The following is a 14,595-nucleotide window of genomic DNA, read 5'->3' as shown; positions in this document are numbered from 1 at the left end:
TTGTTCATTATTCTCCTACATTTCTCAAAGTATTAGCATAAACATTAAAAAAAAGGTTTTAAAATAACAACAATCCATTTTTCTAAAAAAAAGGTGTTATTTATTAAACACATTATTAAAATGAGCAGCTTGATTTCAGTAATGTGGCTGGTTTAGAAAGAATGAGGCACATCTTCAAACCAAACCACTTCTGAAAGACCAGTAACATTCAAATTCAAGCATATTTGATTTGAAAAACAGGATTTGACTTGCTCTTTAACACAATAGTCTGGCTTTCTCTTCCTCATTTCTTCAGTTTCTTCTGTGCTGCTTTCTTTTTCACCATCTGCAGCCGTTTCATAGCATTAAGCTGAGACTCCTGGGAAGTGGGCGTCTTGCCATCAGCTGAAGCTTTTGCTCCATTGTTGCTGTTGTTGTTGTTGTTGCTGCTGCTGCTGCTGCTGTTACTACTGCCAGCACTATTGCCTCCGTTGCCCCCTCCATTGCCTCCTGACCCACCGTTGCCTCCCAGGCTGCTAGAGGGTGCCGCCCCAGGTGACTGTGATCCAGTCACAGTCATTTTCCCCAAGCTATCTCCACTCGCTGAGCGACTCAACACCTGCTTGCCTAGTGTGAGTGGAGGAGGTGGTTTCATGGGTACCGTGCTAGAGCCGTTGTTTCCATTACCGCTTCCACCGCTGCTGCCTCCTGAAGGTTTAGTGGCCAGACCGGGTTTAACATTAGCCAGTGCAGAGAGTCCCACAGGTTTGGAGCCTGAGGGAGGTGGGGTTGATTTACTGCTACCTGGCTGACTGGTGCTCAGTTTGGTACTGGAAGGTCCTACATTTGAGGTCTTGGTAAAGGCAGCCCATCCTGTAAGGCCTGGGGGCAAAGACGAGCTACTGCTGGAAGTGTTTCCTGATGCCACAGATGCCTAAACACAAAAGACACTTATTTGACCAGATATATAGTAAAAACAGTAAGACTGTGAAATATCATTACAATTTAAAAATATCTGTTTTGAATATACTTTACAATGAGCCAGCCATCCTGTTTACCAATATTTTAATCATTCATAAAAAACTGAAACAATGTCTGGCTTTTTTGAGATTTCCGTATGGAGATAAAGGTCAGGATCATGATTTTTCTGTAGTATTACGGTGTGATTGTATATTAGAACCATTTGTTGTTTGCTTTTGCTTGGATCCAAACAGTGACGTCAGACCTAACAAGCTGATTACTCAAGTGCAAAAATCATTCCATTATGCTGACTTGGTGATTATAAAACTTCATTATAATCAAGTAGTTATGCTTCGAATGAACAGGATTTATTCAAATACTAGTCTTTTATAATATAATAAATGTCTTTACTGCCACTTTTGATCAATTTAATACTTTCTTGATAAATAAAAGTATTAATTCCCTTCCAAAAAATATTTAAGTCTTTGCTATCACTTTTTATCAATTTATCACATCCTTGGTAAATAAAAATACTAATTTCTTTAAAAAAAAAAAAAAAGAAAAAAAAAGAAAGAATAAAAATGTACTGACCACAAACTTTTTAACTTACTTGTTACAAAAGATTTCTATTTAAAATAAATGCTGTTCTTTTTAACTTTTTATTTGTTAAAGAATCCTGAAAAAAAGTATCACAGATTCCAACAAAATATTAATCAGCACAACTGTTATCAACATTGGTAATAAATCAGCATATTAGAATGATTTCTAAAGGATCATGTGACACTAAAGACTTGAGTAATGATGCTGAAAATTCAGTTCTGCACCATAGGAATAAATTACACTTTAGCATATATTGACATAGAAAATAGTTATTTTACACTGAAATAATATTTCACAAAAATGACTGTTTTTCTGGATTTTTGATCAATTAAATGCAGTTTAATGAGCATAAGAAACTTCTTAAAAAAAAAAAAAAAAACAAAAAAAAAACATTAAAAATATAACTGATCCCAAACGTCTGAACGGCAGTGGAAAACTCTAGAGCTTGCACTGGTAAACTGCATCCCAATTTGTGTATCTTGCACTATTACACACTATATGGCATTTTGTAGTATAAACAGAATGAGTAGTTTGTTTACACTGAAACTTCCCAAAAGAAAAAGAGCAGTTCACATATCCGAATGACAAAAAAAAAAAACATAAATAAATAAACAAATAAAACAAAACGCAGCATTCTGCGTCTTCAATTAAATAGGAGAGAGAGGGGCTATTAGACTCTTATAAAGTTCACACACGAGTGTGTGAACTACATAGTGTATAGTGCATACTTTTGGACACAACAGTAGATTTACACAGCATTTTCTGCCCTTTTATATTTAAATAATTACTGATTTTTACACTGAAGCAAGTTTTTGATCTCTAGTTTGTGGACAGTCTAACATTCAACACTGACTCTATAATTTTAATTCATGGCTGTAAAACGCTGTAAAACAGTTTGTTGTAATTTTTTTCATTTGACTCAAGTACTTTGAGATCCCTGGTCCATAACCTGTACTGGTGTGAATACACTCACCTTCACCTCCGTTCTCTTAAAGGCCTGGAATGAACCTGTTGTTTCCGTTTTGGGCTTTATTTCAGTTTTCTTCACCAGTGGATCTTTCAACATAGGTGCTGCCGTTGCCAAAGCTGGAGCTGGTTTCTGTGGAGGTTTCTGGGTCTTTTGTGCCTGAGACATTAATAAACATCTCACTGAGTGCTGATACTATTAGTGATATGCATCTAACTTATTGTCAGAATTCTTACCATTCGTTTCATTTGCCTTGTGCATCGAGCACAGTACCACACTAGCCGTGGGTCATTTACATCCTTGTCAGTAACCTGAGGTTTGTGACACTCCTGATGATACAGATTGTGACATTCTTGACACTCCACTAGTTGATTGCCAGAAGTGACAGTCATTTGTCTGAGAAAAGAGAAAGCTGGATCAATTTCACACAAACATGGCCTGAGAATAATAAAATATTAAATAGACGTCAATGACATGAATACTGTTCCAAAAAGCTTTATATATCATATTATTCACTAAAATTTTTAATTAGCTTTTAGTTTCAGTTTTTGTTTGAATTTTAGCTTTAATCTATTTAACTTTGTTTTTAATTAATATTTTGTACTTCGTATAACGTTTATGATAAAAAAAAATAGGTAAATGGTAATTCAACAGCTTTCATTCAAAATGATTTAGTTCAGCTAGAGAAACCAGACTTTAAATGTCATGATACATAACAACATGTTAAATCCTTGTGAAAACCTAACCAGTAACGATTTGGTTACCAGGCCTTTTTTTATCAATATGTTATGCTAAATCACTCACCGACAAACCACGCAAGCAAGACCCATTTCCATGGCAAAGTCGTCAGCGTTGGTTTCATCAATGTCCGTGAAATCTGGGATGGGAATATCCTTGGTTTGAAAAGCAATCGGAGAGGAATGACTGTCCTGCTTTTCCACACGAGGCTTTTTAGGTGGCTCCGGTCCTTCCCCAGGATCAACCCTAATCTACATATCATATGAGTTGTTATTAGTGCTTTAGGTTGAGCTTTTACAGGTATATCATATTTACAATAATAAACAATAGTGCAAAATGACATTTATTAAGACCTTTTCCAAAGTTCTCTTCTCGCTCTCTTTCTTGGTCTTGTCTGAGCTGCTTGATTTACTGCTGCTGCTGGTGATGGATGATGATGACGATGAACTAGAGGAAGATTTGGAGTCTTGTTTGGTCATTTTTGGTAATGACACCTTGCTCACTTCGGCTTCCTAAAGCATAGAAAATTAGTTACACATTAATACAACAATTAAATTCCAAACAAAAAAAAAAATACCTTTTTTGATTTGATCACCTTTAGTGATGTCCTATAGATGGAGTCACTGCCCCTGGCTAAAGACTCATCCAGCAGGGCCTTGAGTTTCTCTGCTGAGTCTTTGCTCTTGGAGTGAAGGTACCCCAGTCCCTTCAGAAAGATGGGGTCTAGCTCTAGACTTACTGTTCCTGCCATTGCTTAGCGGTTACTATATGGTTTTACATAAGACAGCGAATCAGCTCTCTTCCTATGGAGTTTAATGTGCTGTATAGAAGAATAACCCTAGATAACCCGCATTTCTGTCTCGTACAACCTCTAGTTTTCTGAAGGTAACTAAACAACTGGAACCGACTGACTCAAAAGTAAGGTGTGTAAAGCAGGTTTTTATAAACAGCAGTAAATCACAATATTACCCTTAGCACTAATTAACGAAGTTAGCAGTGAGTATTTCGCTGCATGAACTGGTCCGACGACCGAACAGAAATACAGTGAGTAGACAAGCCCTTGAAGAAACTAGGAATACTAAAAATGGGCAGGGCTTAGTGGGAAGGATGCTGTCTCTAATTGGTCAAATGCGATTGTTATACTGTTTTTTTGCTCAGGTTTTACCTATTTTCTGTGTGTTTTCAATTCAAAGACAATAAACATTAATCAGTGTTACGTTTAAATTATTGCCCAAACAGAACATGCACGGTTTTTTCACGTGATACTTGTTACTTTTCTCACCGCTGGTCAGAATGGCTCAATCACAGTCGTTTCTGACTAGATGTGGATTATTAAAAATAAAATTACGTGGGCAGAAATCCACAAGTGGGTCACATACTATCCCTTGGTACAAACTGAGTTTTTGAATATTATTACTGAATATTATTAATTTTCCGTACATATGCCTCTAATAAAACGAACAGAGATTTGAATGTGTCTCAGTGGTGGATCCTGCTTTCTGAGCCGTCAATTGCCCCCTACAGGACGACAACCTTGTGTAGTGATATTTGCCGACTACACTCTATTTCTCTCTGATGACGCTTTGTGTTTCTATTAAATCATACCGACATGAGCAATGCGTTTTAGTTGTCATATTCAGCACCATTGACAGCACCTCCACAAGAAATATAAAGTTTCAAATGATTTACAAATATCACTATATATACATTTATTAACGAACGAAAAACAAAAGAAGAGTGTATCAGCGAATTTAGAAATCAAATGAGTCGGACACTAATAAATGTAACACAAGGAAATGCTACGTAGTGCGTAAAATTGTAATAACCTCGATAAAATGGTCAGTGAGGTCTTATAATGAGCGGTCAAAACCCATATTTTTAAATCGCCATCCAGTTTATTTATTGTGCGAGTTAAGCGGCAAATCATGTCGATTATGGCGTTGTTGACAGGGGTCGGAAGAATGCGTTCTGGCAGCGTCATAATTGTGTTGTCGAGTGTAAGAAGCTGATTGGCTGTTTCAGTGTGACGGGGGTTCTTGTCCCAGATCGCAGGGGTTAGACAATAAGGATCCAAACAGCAGCATTTCCATTAATAACACAGAATAGATGGAATTTATGTCTCTGTGATTTCAAGCAGCTGTCGTTGACACACATACAACAGTTACAATTTTATAAGACGACTTGAATAATTCTTCTTATTTATTTAATCACTTAGGTAAATCAAATAGATCCAAGAAAAAGGTAAGTGGATCTATAAATCCTAAACCATTTCAGTTAATTTCGACATGCTTCATTTCTCTGTAGTCTAACAGGATTTATTTAGATGTCATATTTTTATTATTATTGTTATTATGCATAAATAAATGTTGATTGTGACATTATTGACAGTTATCAGAGAGTAAAGTTGACATAACCTGTTTCTTTGTCATTTTTCTTAATGCATTGCATACAGCCCTTATGTAAGCATCATTGTAATAAATTACATGAGACCATTTTTGAAGCATTCCTAGAATGTTAATGATAATACAAATTCTTAAAAAACAAAACAAAAAACAAAGTCAGTTTACTTAGAAGTGGAATGTGATTTTAATGTATTTTTAACGTTTTATTTCTAGGCTATTATTATTGTTGTTGTTAGTAGTAATAGTAGTATAATAAATGTTTTTTAAAACCCCTTCAGATTCTGACTTTTTAGCAAAGAAATGGTGATGGAGAAGCCCAGTCCCCTGCTGGTAGGGCGGGAGTTTGTGAGACAGTATTACACACTACTCAATAAAGCACCAGACTTTCTGCACAGGTATGCTTCATAAAATCATAATTTCATCATTTCATCTTTCATGGCATTTTGATCTAAAACAAATATTAAAAACTTTCTCACAATTCAGATTTTATGGCCGAAACTCTTCCTATGTCCATGGTGGTCTGGATTCAAATGGAAAGCTTTCAGAGGCAGTCTATGGCCAAGCTGTAAGTCTTAAAATTTGTTCTTGTGTTCAATTATAACCTGTGAAAATATCAGAATTATAAAGACATTCACCAGAATCTGTTATTCGGATCTATAGGAAATACATAAGAAGGTAATGTCCCTGCAGTTCAGTGAGTGCCACACAAAAATCCGGCATGTGGATGCCCATGCCACTCTGAGTGATGGTGTGGTTGTCCAAGTGATGGGAGAACTTTCCAATAATGGGCAGCCCATGAGGAAGTTCCTACAGACATTTGTACTGGCTCCAGAGGTGTGTATAATAATAACAATGACATGTGCATCCCTTCTACTGTAATATACATTCCTAATAAAAAGGATAGACCTCCTTAGAAGTTTGGTTTTGTAGTATAACATTTTTTTTACGTTTTTCAGCATAGATTTCAAGTTTCTTTGTAGACACCAAATAATCACTTAGAAAATCTTAGTATCTTAGAAAACCAACTTCTTATGTTATTTTGCTTCTCAACTGTATGTGTCTTGATTTAATAATATTTTGACAATGATACTGAAAACCAGTATCAGTGCAGGTGCAGTAAAATTATGTAAAATTACAAGTTTTAGTTATTTCCATTTTCCAGTTTGGAGACAGAGGTATTCAAGCCTTAAAGGAGAAGTCCACTCCCAGAACAAAAATGTACAGATAATGTCTTCCTTCAGTCATAAAGAAATTATGTTTTTTGAGGAAAACATTTCAGGGTTTTTCTTCATTTAATGGACTGCTATAATGCCTCGAGTTTGAACTTCCGAAATGAAGTTTAAATGCAGCTTCAAACGATCCCAGCTGAGGAAGAGGGTCTTATCTAGCGAAATGATCGGTTATTTTCATTTAAAAAATACAACGCTCGTCTTGTCTTGCTCTGCCTGAACTCTGTGTATTCCAGTTCAAGACAGTTAGGGTATGTCGAAAAACTCAAATCGTATTTTCTCTCTCAACTTCAAAAATCATTTCAAAATCATCCTACATTGCTGCAGAAATACCGACCCAGTCTTTGCAAAGTGAACATGCAAAGAAGATCAAACACCCTTACAAAAAGGGGGAAAACAGCGATATAAGACGATTTTGAAGTTGAGGGAGAACATGAGATGGGAGTTTTGAAAAAACAGGAGTCATGAAAAAAAACAGAGTTCAGGAAGAGTAAGACAAGACAAGCATTTGACATCAAAAAGTATATAAATTGTATTATTTTATTTTTTTTAAGAAAGACAAGACCCTTCTTCCTCAGCTGGGATCGTTTACAACCGCATTTGGGATCATTTGAAGCTGCATTTAAACTGCCTTTTGGAAGTTCAAATGCGGGGCACCATAGACGTCCACTATATGGATAAAAATGCTGAAATCAAAAAACATAATTTCTCTACAACTGAAAAAAGAAAGACATGAACATCTTTGAAGACAAGGGTTGAGAACATTATCTGAAAATCTTTGTTCTGGAAGTGGACTTCTTTAATCCTTTGTAAACTGAACTGAAAGGAAATGTAAATATGTTGAATAAAAAACAAACAAAACAGTACTAAAGAAAAGAAGTGTAGCCAGTTGTTCAGTGGAAATCAAAGTGATTTTGTGAGAAAGTAGAACATGTATACACACCACCACATTTATACGTTGTTATATATGAAAGACCTTGAATATGTCAATAAGTGGTAGGTTTGTTTTCACAATAGTAATCAAGTTACAGACATAGGCTTCAAACACTATATTAATTTTCAAAGGTAATGTAAATGAAAAAAATGACAAGCCCAATATAAAGGTGTGAAAACAACATGTACTAAAAAGCAGTGAGAAACTTTAACCGACCATGGGACATTTAAACTTTAAAACATGTGACAGGAAGATAAATAATGGAAAAGTATAAATACTTTCTTTCTATATTTTGGTGCATTTCTGCTATTAATTTTTACCCTACAATGCTAAAAACAAACTTGTCCTTGTGTGTGCTAGTATATACAGAATATTTATGTAAAGAATGACATTTATTTCACCTGTGTAGCCAGTGGATGGGCTAATCTTATGATCTGCATGGTGATCATGATTTGCCCTATTAATATACTGCCCTTTTTGTTTTATTGTTGTCTAGGGTTCTGTGGCAAATAAGTTCTATGTTCACAATGACATCTTTCGATATGAGGATGAGGTCTTTGGTGACTCTGAAGCGGAGCTCGATGAAGGTTAGTTGAAATTAAAGATTATTACACACATACAGTTTGTACATTCAGCATCTATAAAAAGGCTGTTGCTTCTCATATCAAGAAGTATTAGCGGTGCATTGTCTTGACATTGGTATTGCTGCTCTAGCTCTGTTATGCTAGGAGTCTTTTTATAGTTTCACAGTCTACTTGAAATCCAATGATTTCCATTTGTTGCTCTATTTATTGCTGTTCTTCACTGTTTGAACTTTTATGCATTTAGTGACAACTCGTACTTCAAGTACATAAATGGTCTTTGGCTATTACATTTTGTGTCGTTTTTGAGATGGATGTGATATATGGTTGTCTAGCAACTAGCAGTTAAATTTGCAATATTCCAAACATCAGCTCTACTACACCATTTAAGCTAAAAACTTCCATGAAAATCCCCATGTGGAGACATGTGGAACAAATTAGCTTCAAGTACCCGCAAGTCCAACAATGAAAATGTTTTCTTTATTAGACATTTTAAGTCAAACCTTTACAAATATTCTTCTGATGAACCACTTGCCCAGTGAGTCAGAGATTATTTTTTTTTTCTTCTCTGCCTGGGTGTGGCTTTTATGAATTTGCAAATGTAAAATTTAGTTATTTTTTACAAATCGTTTCTTCCAATCGCAGTTATATTGTGAAATGGTTTCTTTAGAGCTATAGTAATGTTTGAAAGCAACGGGATTGTACTTTCTCATTCAGATTTTTTTTCAGTGATTTACCGTTTTTAAACTTTATTTATTATTGCTCCAACAGAGTCCGAAGAAGAAACCGATGAGCCAGAAGACAGGCAACCATCACCCGAACCCCTCCAGGACAGCCCCAGTAATGCAAACTGCTATGAACCCCATCCTGTGAGGTAATTTCACTTAATTAATTCGCTTACTAAAATATACTGTAGTTGTAGATTTTCTCATTCTAGTATGCTACTGTTGAATTCCTACTTCCCATTTTATAAGTAGTCTAATACCTTTATGCCTTTCTTTTTCACCTTCAGCTGTAACAATGGTGTGGAAGAAGCTCACGAGGAAGCAGTTCTGGAACTAGAGCCTGAGGTTGCCCCAGAACCCAAGATCGAGGAGCCGAAGCTCAAGGCAGAGGAGAAGGTCGTAGAGGAGTTCGAAGAAAAAGCACCGTCTCCTGTTCCTGTGGAATCGCCACCTAACATACAAGAACCACCTAAAGTAAATTTTGATCTTTAATGCCATTTATGCAAGATATACTTTTAATTTCATCACAGAGTTGTTGTAGTTAACCCATGTTAAAAACAAAAAAATGGATTTAATTTGTTAAAAAATGTAAGATTCCTGAGTTGAACAAATGATAGAAGAGTTTGATAATGTGATTTATTTTTAATGTATAATTTAAGTGTGCAATTTTTCTAGTATCATTTGTTCACTGGTAGGTTTTCAAAAATGTTTAGTTGTTTTTTTCTAGATTGTTGTTATTATCATTATTTTAATTATATCACTTATATTTTTAATTATCATATCTCTGGTAGACTTCATCTTGGGCTTCTGTGACCAGCAAAAATTTGCCTCTTGCTGGAACTGTTCCATCCTCTGGAGCTCAACCACATGTTGTTAAAGCACCAAGCTCACAGGTAGGTACTTATGAGTACATTAACAACTTTCCTTCTCATTTTAATATAATGCTGTAATAATAATTAATTAAACTGTTTCATGTGCATGCTTTCTTTATTTTTACTGTTGTCAGCCCAGAGTTGAGACCAAGCCAGAGGTACCGTCAGCTACAATCCGTCCACGTGACCAGCGTATCCGTGACAGACCTCCAGTAACCTCAAGAGGGCCTAGATCTGGTATGAATCTAGAATGGAATGCTTCTGTACAAATTATTTTATTACAAATAACTCTTTTGAGATTGACTCAGACTGATTACACAGATTTGATTGTTTTTCATTCTTTGGATATTTTTTCTCATATGTTATTAGATGGTGTCTCATCTTCTGACGCACAAACTGGAAAACCTCATTTCAGCTTTGTAAATAAAGGTAAATGTATTTTTAGTATATTTTCAATAGGATATAGCTTTTGTTTGGGCAGTAATTTTGTTAATGGATATAGAAAGGTTGACTTTGTTGGTCACCATATAGTCATAGCTGATGAAATCTTGTATGTTGCTTAGGAAGGGGCGACGAGTCAAGTGAAATGGACAGCAGAAGGGTTGTCAGGTATCCAGACAGTCATCAGCTGTTTGTTGGAAATCTCCCTCATGACATTGATGAGAATGAACTCAAAGACTTCTTCATGAGTAAGTTTTGTTGTTTTTTTTTTTGTTTTTTTTGTAACCACTGCATTGATCCATGTACTCCTATCTATTAATCAATCATCTTCACATTTGCTTTTTCTTTGAATCTCCCATCAAGCATTTGGAAATGTTGTTGAGCTACGAATCAACACCAAAAGCACTGGAGGAAAGATTCCCAACTTTGGCTTTGTTGTCTTTGATGATTCTGAGCCGGTGCAAAGAATTTTAGGAGTTAAAGTAAGGAAAGCTTTTTTTTTGTTTTTATGCATGCAATTTTAAAACAATTTTTAAGAATACAGTTTTTTGCATTTTTTTTTTTTGTTTGTTTTTTTTGGAAGTTCAAATGCGGGGCACCATAGACGTCCACTATATGGATAAAAATGCTGAAATCAAAAAACATAATTTCTCTTCAACTGAAAAAAGAAAGACATGAACATCTTCTCACTGCAAGACGAGTATAGAGAATCTGTTTGTAGATTTTGTGTTTCATTTCAATAACACAATATCGATCCCATGAGTCTCAGCTTTGAAAATTGAAGGAAACTTTGCATGACACATGCACAAAGCTTATTTAGCAAGCCTTATGAAAAATAAATATACAAAATGTATTTAAAATACATTTATGTCATGCTAAGTATACTACAGATACATTTACATATTATGTACTTAATAAAAATACCCTGCAATTGTACTTTTTGTGTACTAAACTGGTATATTTGAAGTCTGCTGTATTGGAACAACTAATTTTGTACTTAATGCAGTCATGCTAAAGTCCAGCTAAAGATATACTTAAGTATATTTGATTGTGCTTTTGCAAGTGTACTTCAGGTACACCTTAAATATTACAATGTAAAGAAGACAGTTTTCCTATTTCCCAAAAACCCAAACATGACCTTACATAGCTGCTTTGAAACAATCTATATTGTATACAGTTCTATATAAATAAAGGTGATCTGTAGGAATATGTGCATAAATACCATCTATGTTTGATACTGTCCACCATGTTACCTTTACTGGGTAACACAGTTGACAGGTAACTTAGCTGACATTTTTAGTGTTTTTGGACTATACTCAACCTAGAACTACTGAGCATATGGTATGTTTAGAAATATTCATAAACAAAACATAAGTTTAGTTAAATTGTCTTGTTAAAATTTGCAGCAATAATACTTGTGTAACACTGTTGACAGTCGTTTAATCCACTGTTGACACAGATCATATTTTTTGATCTCCATTTCATTTGTCATTAGCCGATCATGTTCCGTGGTGAGGTACGTCTGAACGTGGAGGAGAAAAAGACGAGGGCGATGCGTGAGAGAGAAACCCGTGGTGGAGGTGGAGAAGATCGTCGCGATGCAAGGCGTAGTGATCGCGGTCCAGGCGGGCCACGTGGCATTGCCGGAAGCAGCATCATGCGGGACCGTGATGGCAGAGGCCCACCTTCCCGTGTTTCCACCGTACCTAAACCAGGCATGGCCTCTGGGAGAGGCACAGGTTCAAGTGAGGGCCGTTTTACTGCTCAGAGGCGCTGAGAGGAGCTCCCCTTGTAGTTTGGAATTAGTAAAATGTCCATTATGATATTGAGAAGTCTATGTAAAAACATATACATACTTCAGTTTCCGTTTTACTCCTTGTGTACACTTGCATTTTTGCCTTTGGAATGTCAGCTGTTTCATATGAAACAGATCAACAACTTGAACAACCTAATGACTCAAAACACACTGTTCACTTTAAATTGGAACTGTGCTGCAAGTCCTCTGGTTTGTCATTTATCAAATGGTAACAATTACAAACTTTGTATGGAAACAAATCAGTTAGGTGTATTTAGTGTCGACAGAAGTCTAATTTCTGCTCTGTGGTGTTTCTTTGACATTTCTTATTAGATTACCTACCAGTTGCTATTGGTGTAAAATGTGCAGATTGAAAGATGGCCTTTTTGAAAAATATATATTTTTTGTTTTTTTTTTCAGGCTAGCCTTGTAATACAGATTATTTAGGTAATTACACTAATCAGCTCATTAATAAGCTAAAGGCTACCTAGTAGTCATAACTGTGAGCTAACAATATTTCATTTAATGGTAATGAACTGTAACAGAAGAAAAGAAAAAAGAAAGGCTTTAAATATGTAAAGTAAAAGACAGTGAGAGTGGAGACAAGACGTGTCCTCTCCAGTTCTGTTCATGTGTTATTTTTGTTTTTCTTTTTTAATGTACAGATTTGACAGCATTTTTCTTATGTTCTGGGTCTGCCTGAATAGATGAGTGATGCAGGAATAGAAGCATTTGTAAAGTGGAAAGGTACCATGATTTTTCTGTAATGACATTTTGGATTTATGCTGAATGTTTTTCCTAAGGCAGAGTCACTTTATTAAATTTAAATTCTCATTTTTTTTTTTGTTTTCATAATCCTAATCTCATTTTGTGATGTGAGCTTCATTTTACATCCAAGCAATTGTTCTTTTTTTAAATTAAACAAAACAGTATTTATACAGGGTACATAAAAACTTTGCTGGTGCATTTCTGACTTTCCCAAATGGACTAGTTTTGCAATCTACATTTTTTTAAATGAAATTATTATTATAATGGTATTTTAAATAGCACTGATTAGAAAAAGAGTTTGTTGTTTTCCCCCCCCACACACATAAGGTTTCAGTAATGTTTTTTTTTTTTCAAGAAGTGTTGGACTGTTCTGAATTTATGCCTTTTTTGGGGGAAAGCATATTTTTCTGCTGTTTGTTGTTATTATTTTTCATGTGTATCTGTTTAATTCATATCCACACCTGTTTTACATTTTTGTCTTGGTCATAATGAGGAATATGTTAATGCTGTTCTTCATGATTGGGAGGAACCATAAGTACAGTGGGGTAGACACTGTTTTCATTTTGCAGTGGTACTCAGTCTACAATTTGCACTGATTTTGTAAGTACAGTCTGATGTAGCGCTGTTTTTGATGTTTAATGTCTTCCGTGTCAGGTAGATTGCACTATTTGCAGTATTTCTAGGACAATCTTCATCAGGGACATTGCATTTCTTTTTTATTTGTTCATCTTTTGGACAGCTTGTTCTCTGTAAAAAGACATTTTGGTTGCAGATACGTTTACTTTTGGACAATTTTGGAAGAAAATATGCCTAGAGTCCTGCCTAGAGACTTCTTTCCCCATCCACTCCACCTAGTTCTTATGTGTTCTGAGTTTGGGACCTGGAACATTTTAATTACTGTGTAAATAAATGCCACAATGGCCTTTCTTTTTAGACTTAAAGCACTTCAGTCAGCCAAATATTTTGAACGTTTGGATTACAGGAGAGAAAAAAGAAGACATTACACCTAGGGCTTGGTCAAATAACTGTGCTTTTCAACCCAAAATATGCATCAGACTTTAATTTGTTTTATCCGTTCATATCATTTAATCTGATTCTTTTAACCCTCTAATCCTAATGCAAAACATTGGTTTCCATGCAGTTATTATGACATTTATAGATGCTCTGTTTATAGATGTAGTTCATTTTGGTGGAACAGTAACATGGTCTTGTATTAGCAGGTGGTTACCATGTTCTTTTACTTGGACTGCATTTTTGTGTGAGTAGAACATGTTGCAGCTGGGTGTTTATTTATTAAGTTTTTTTTATATATATATTATTTTTATTTCATTTTCATTCAGTTTCAATGTGGTAGACTTGACATACAATAAATTGAAATCTGTGCTGTTCAGTGCAAGTGCTGTGGCTTTAAATCAAAAAACAAGATCAGAAGTTGAACACTTGCAGGTTGTTTAACTTATAAAATAAGCATTTAGCATGACGTTTTTGTGTTTTGTTTTGTTTTTTGTTTTTGCAACAAAGAACAAAATTTACAAGCAAAGAGACAATAAAATAGTGAGCTACAGGAGTTACATCACATGAAGTTCTTAAATGAAGTAAAGCAT

At 35.2% G+C, this 14,595-nt stretch overlaps 2 protein-coding genes across 3 annotated transcripts; one reads left to right on the top strand and one right to left on the bottom strand.

The window, feature by feature from the left end:
* ints12 (integrator complex subunit 12) lies at window positions 1-4,310 on the bottom strand. Of its 2 annotated transcripts, none has more exons than XM_051121447.1 (6): window positions 3,822-4,310; window positions 3,598-3,756; window positions 3,311-3,495; window positions 2,743-2,902; window positions 2,513-2,665; window positions 1-913 (listed from the first exon to the last, which is right to left on the bottom strand). In XM_051121447.1, the coding sequence occupies exons 1-6, from the start codon at window positions 3,993-3,995 to the stop codon at window positions 284-286; spliced, it is 1,461 nt and encodes a 486-aa protein (XP_050977404.1). In that variant the 5' UTR covers window positions 3,996-4,310; the 3' UTR covers window positions 1-283. The 2 variants fall into 2 exon arrangements, with proteins under 2 accessions (XP_050977404.1, XP_050977482.1); XM_051121525.1 differs by having other exon boundaries at window positions 3,840-4,306.
* A 934-nt stretch (window positions 4,311-5,244) lies between these two features.
* g3bp2a (G3BP stress granule assembly factor 2a) lies at window positions 5,245-14,381 on the top strand. The gene is made up of 13 exons (XM_051118518.1): window positions 5,245-5,485; window positions 5,925-6,041; window positions 6,130-6,211; window positions 6,307-6,480; window positions 8,306-8,396; window positions 9,162-9,264; window positions 9,403-9,589; window positions 9,907-10,008; window positions 10,122-10,224; window positions 10,357-10,416; window positions 10,551-10,676; window positions 10,792-10,910; window positions 11,924-14,381. The coding sequence occupies exons 2-13, from the start codon at window positions 5,947-5,949 to the stop codon at window positions 12,203-12,205; spliced, it is 1,524 nt and encodes a 507-aa protein (XP_050974475.1). The 5' UTR covers window positions 5,245-5,485; window positions 5,925-5,946; the 3' UTR covers window positions 12,206-14,381.
* The last annotated feature ends 214 nt before the right edge of the window (window positions 14,382-14,595 follow it).

Source organism: Labeo rohita, chromosome 1, assembly GCF_022985175.1.
Source record: "Labeo rohita strain BAU-BD-2019 chromosome 1, IGBB_LRoh.1.0, whole genome shotgun sequence".
Classification (NCBI taxonomy): Eukaryota; Metazoa; Chordata; class Actinopteri; order Cypriniformes; family Cyprinidae; genus Labeo; species Labeo rohita.
This window is presented reverse-complemented; position numbering and strand designations above follow the sequence as displayed.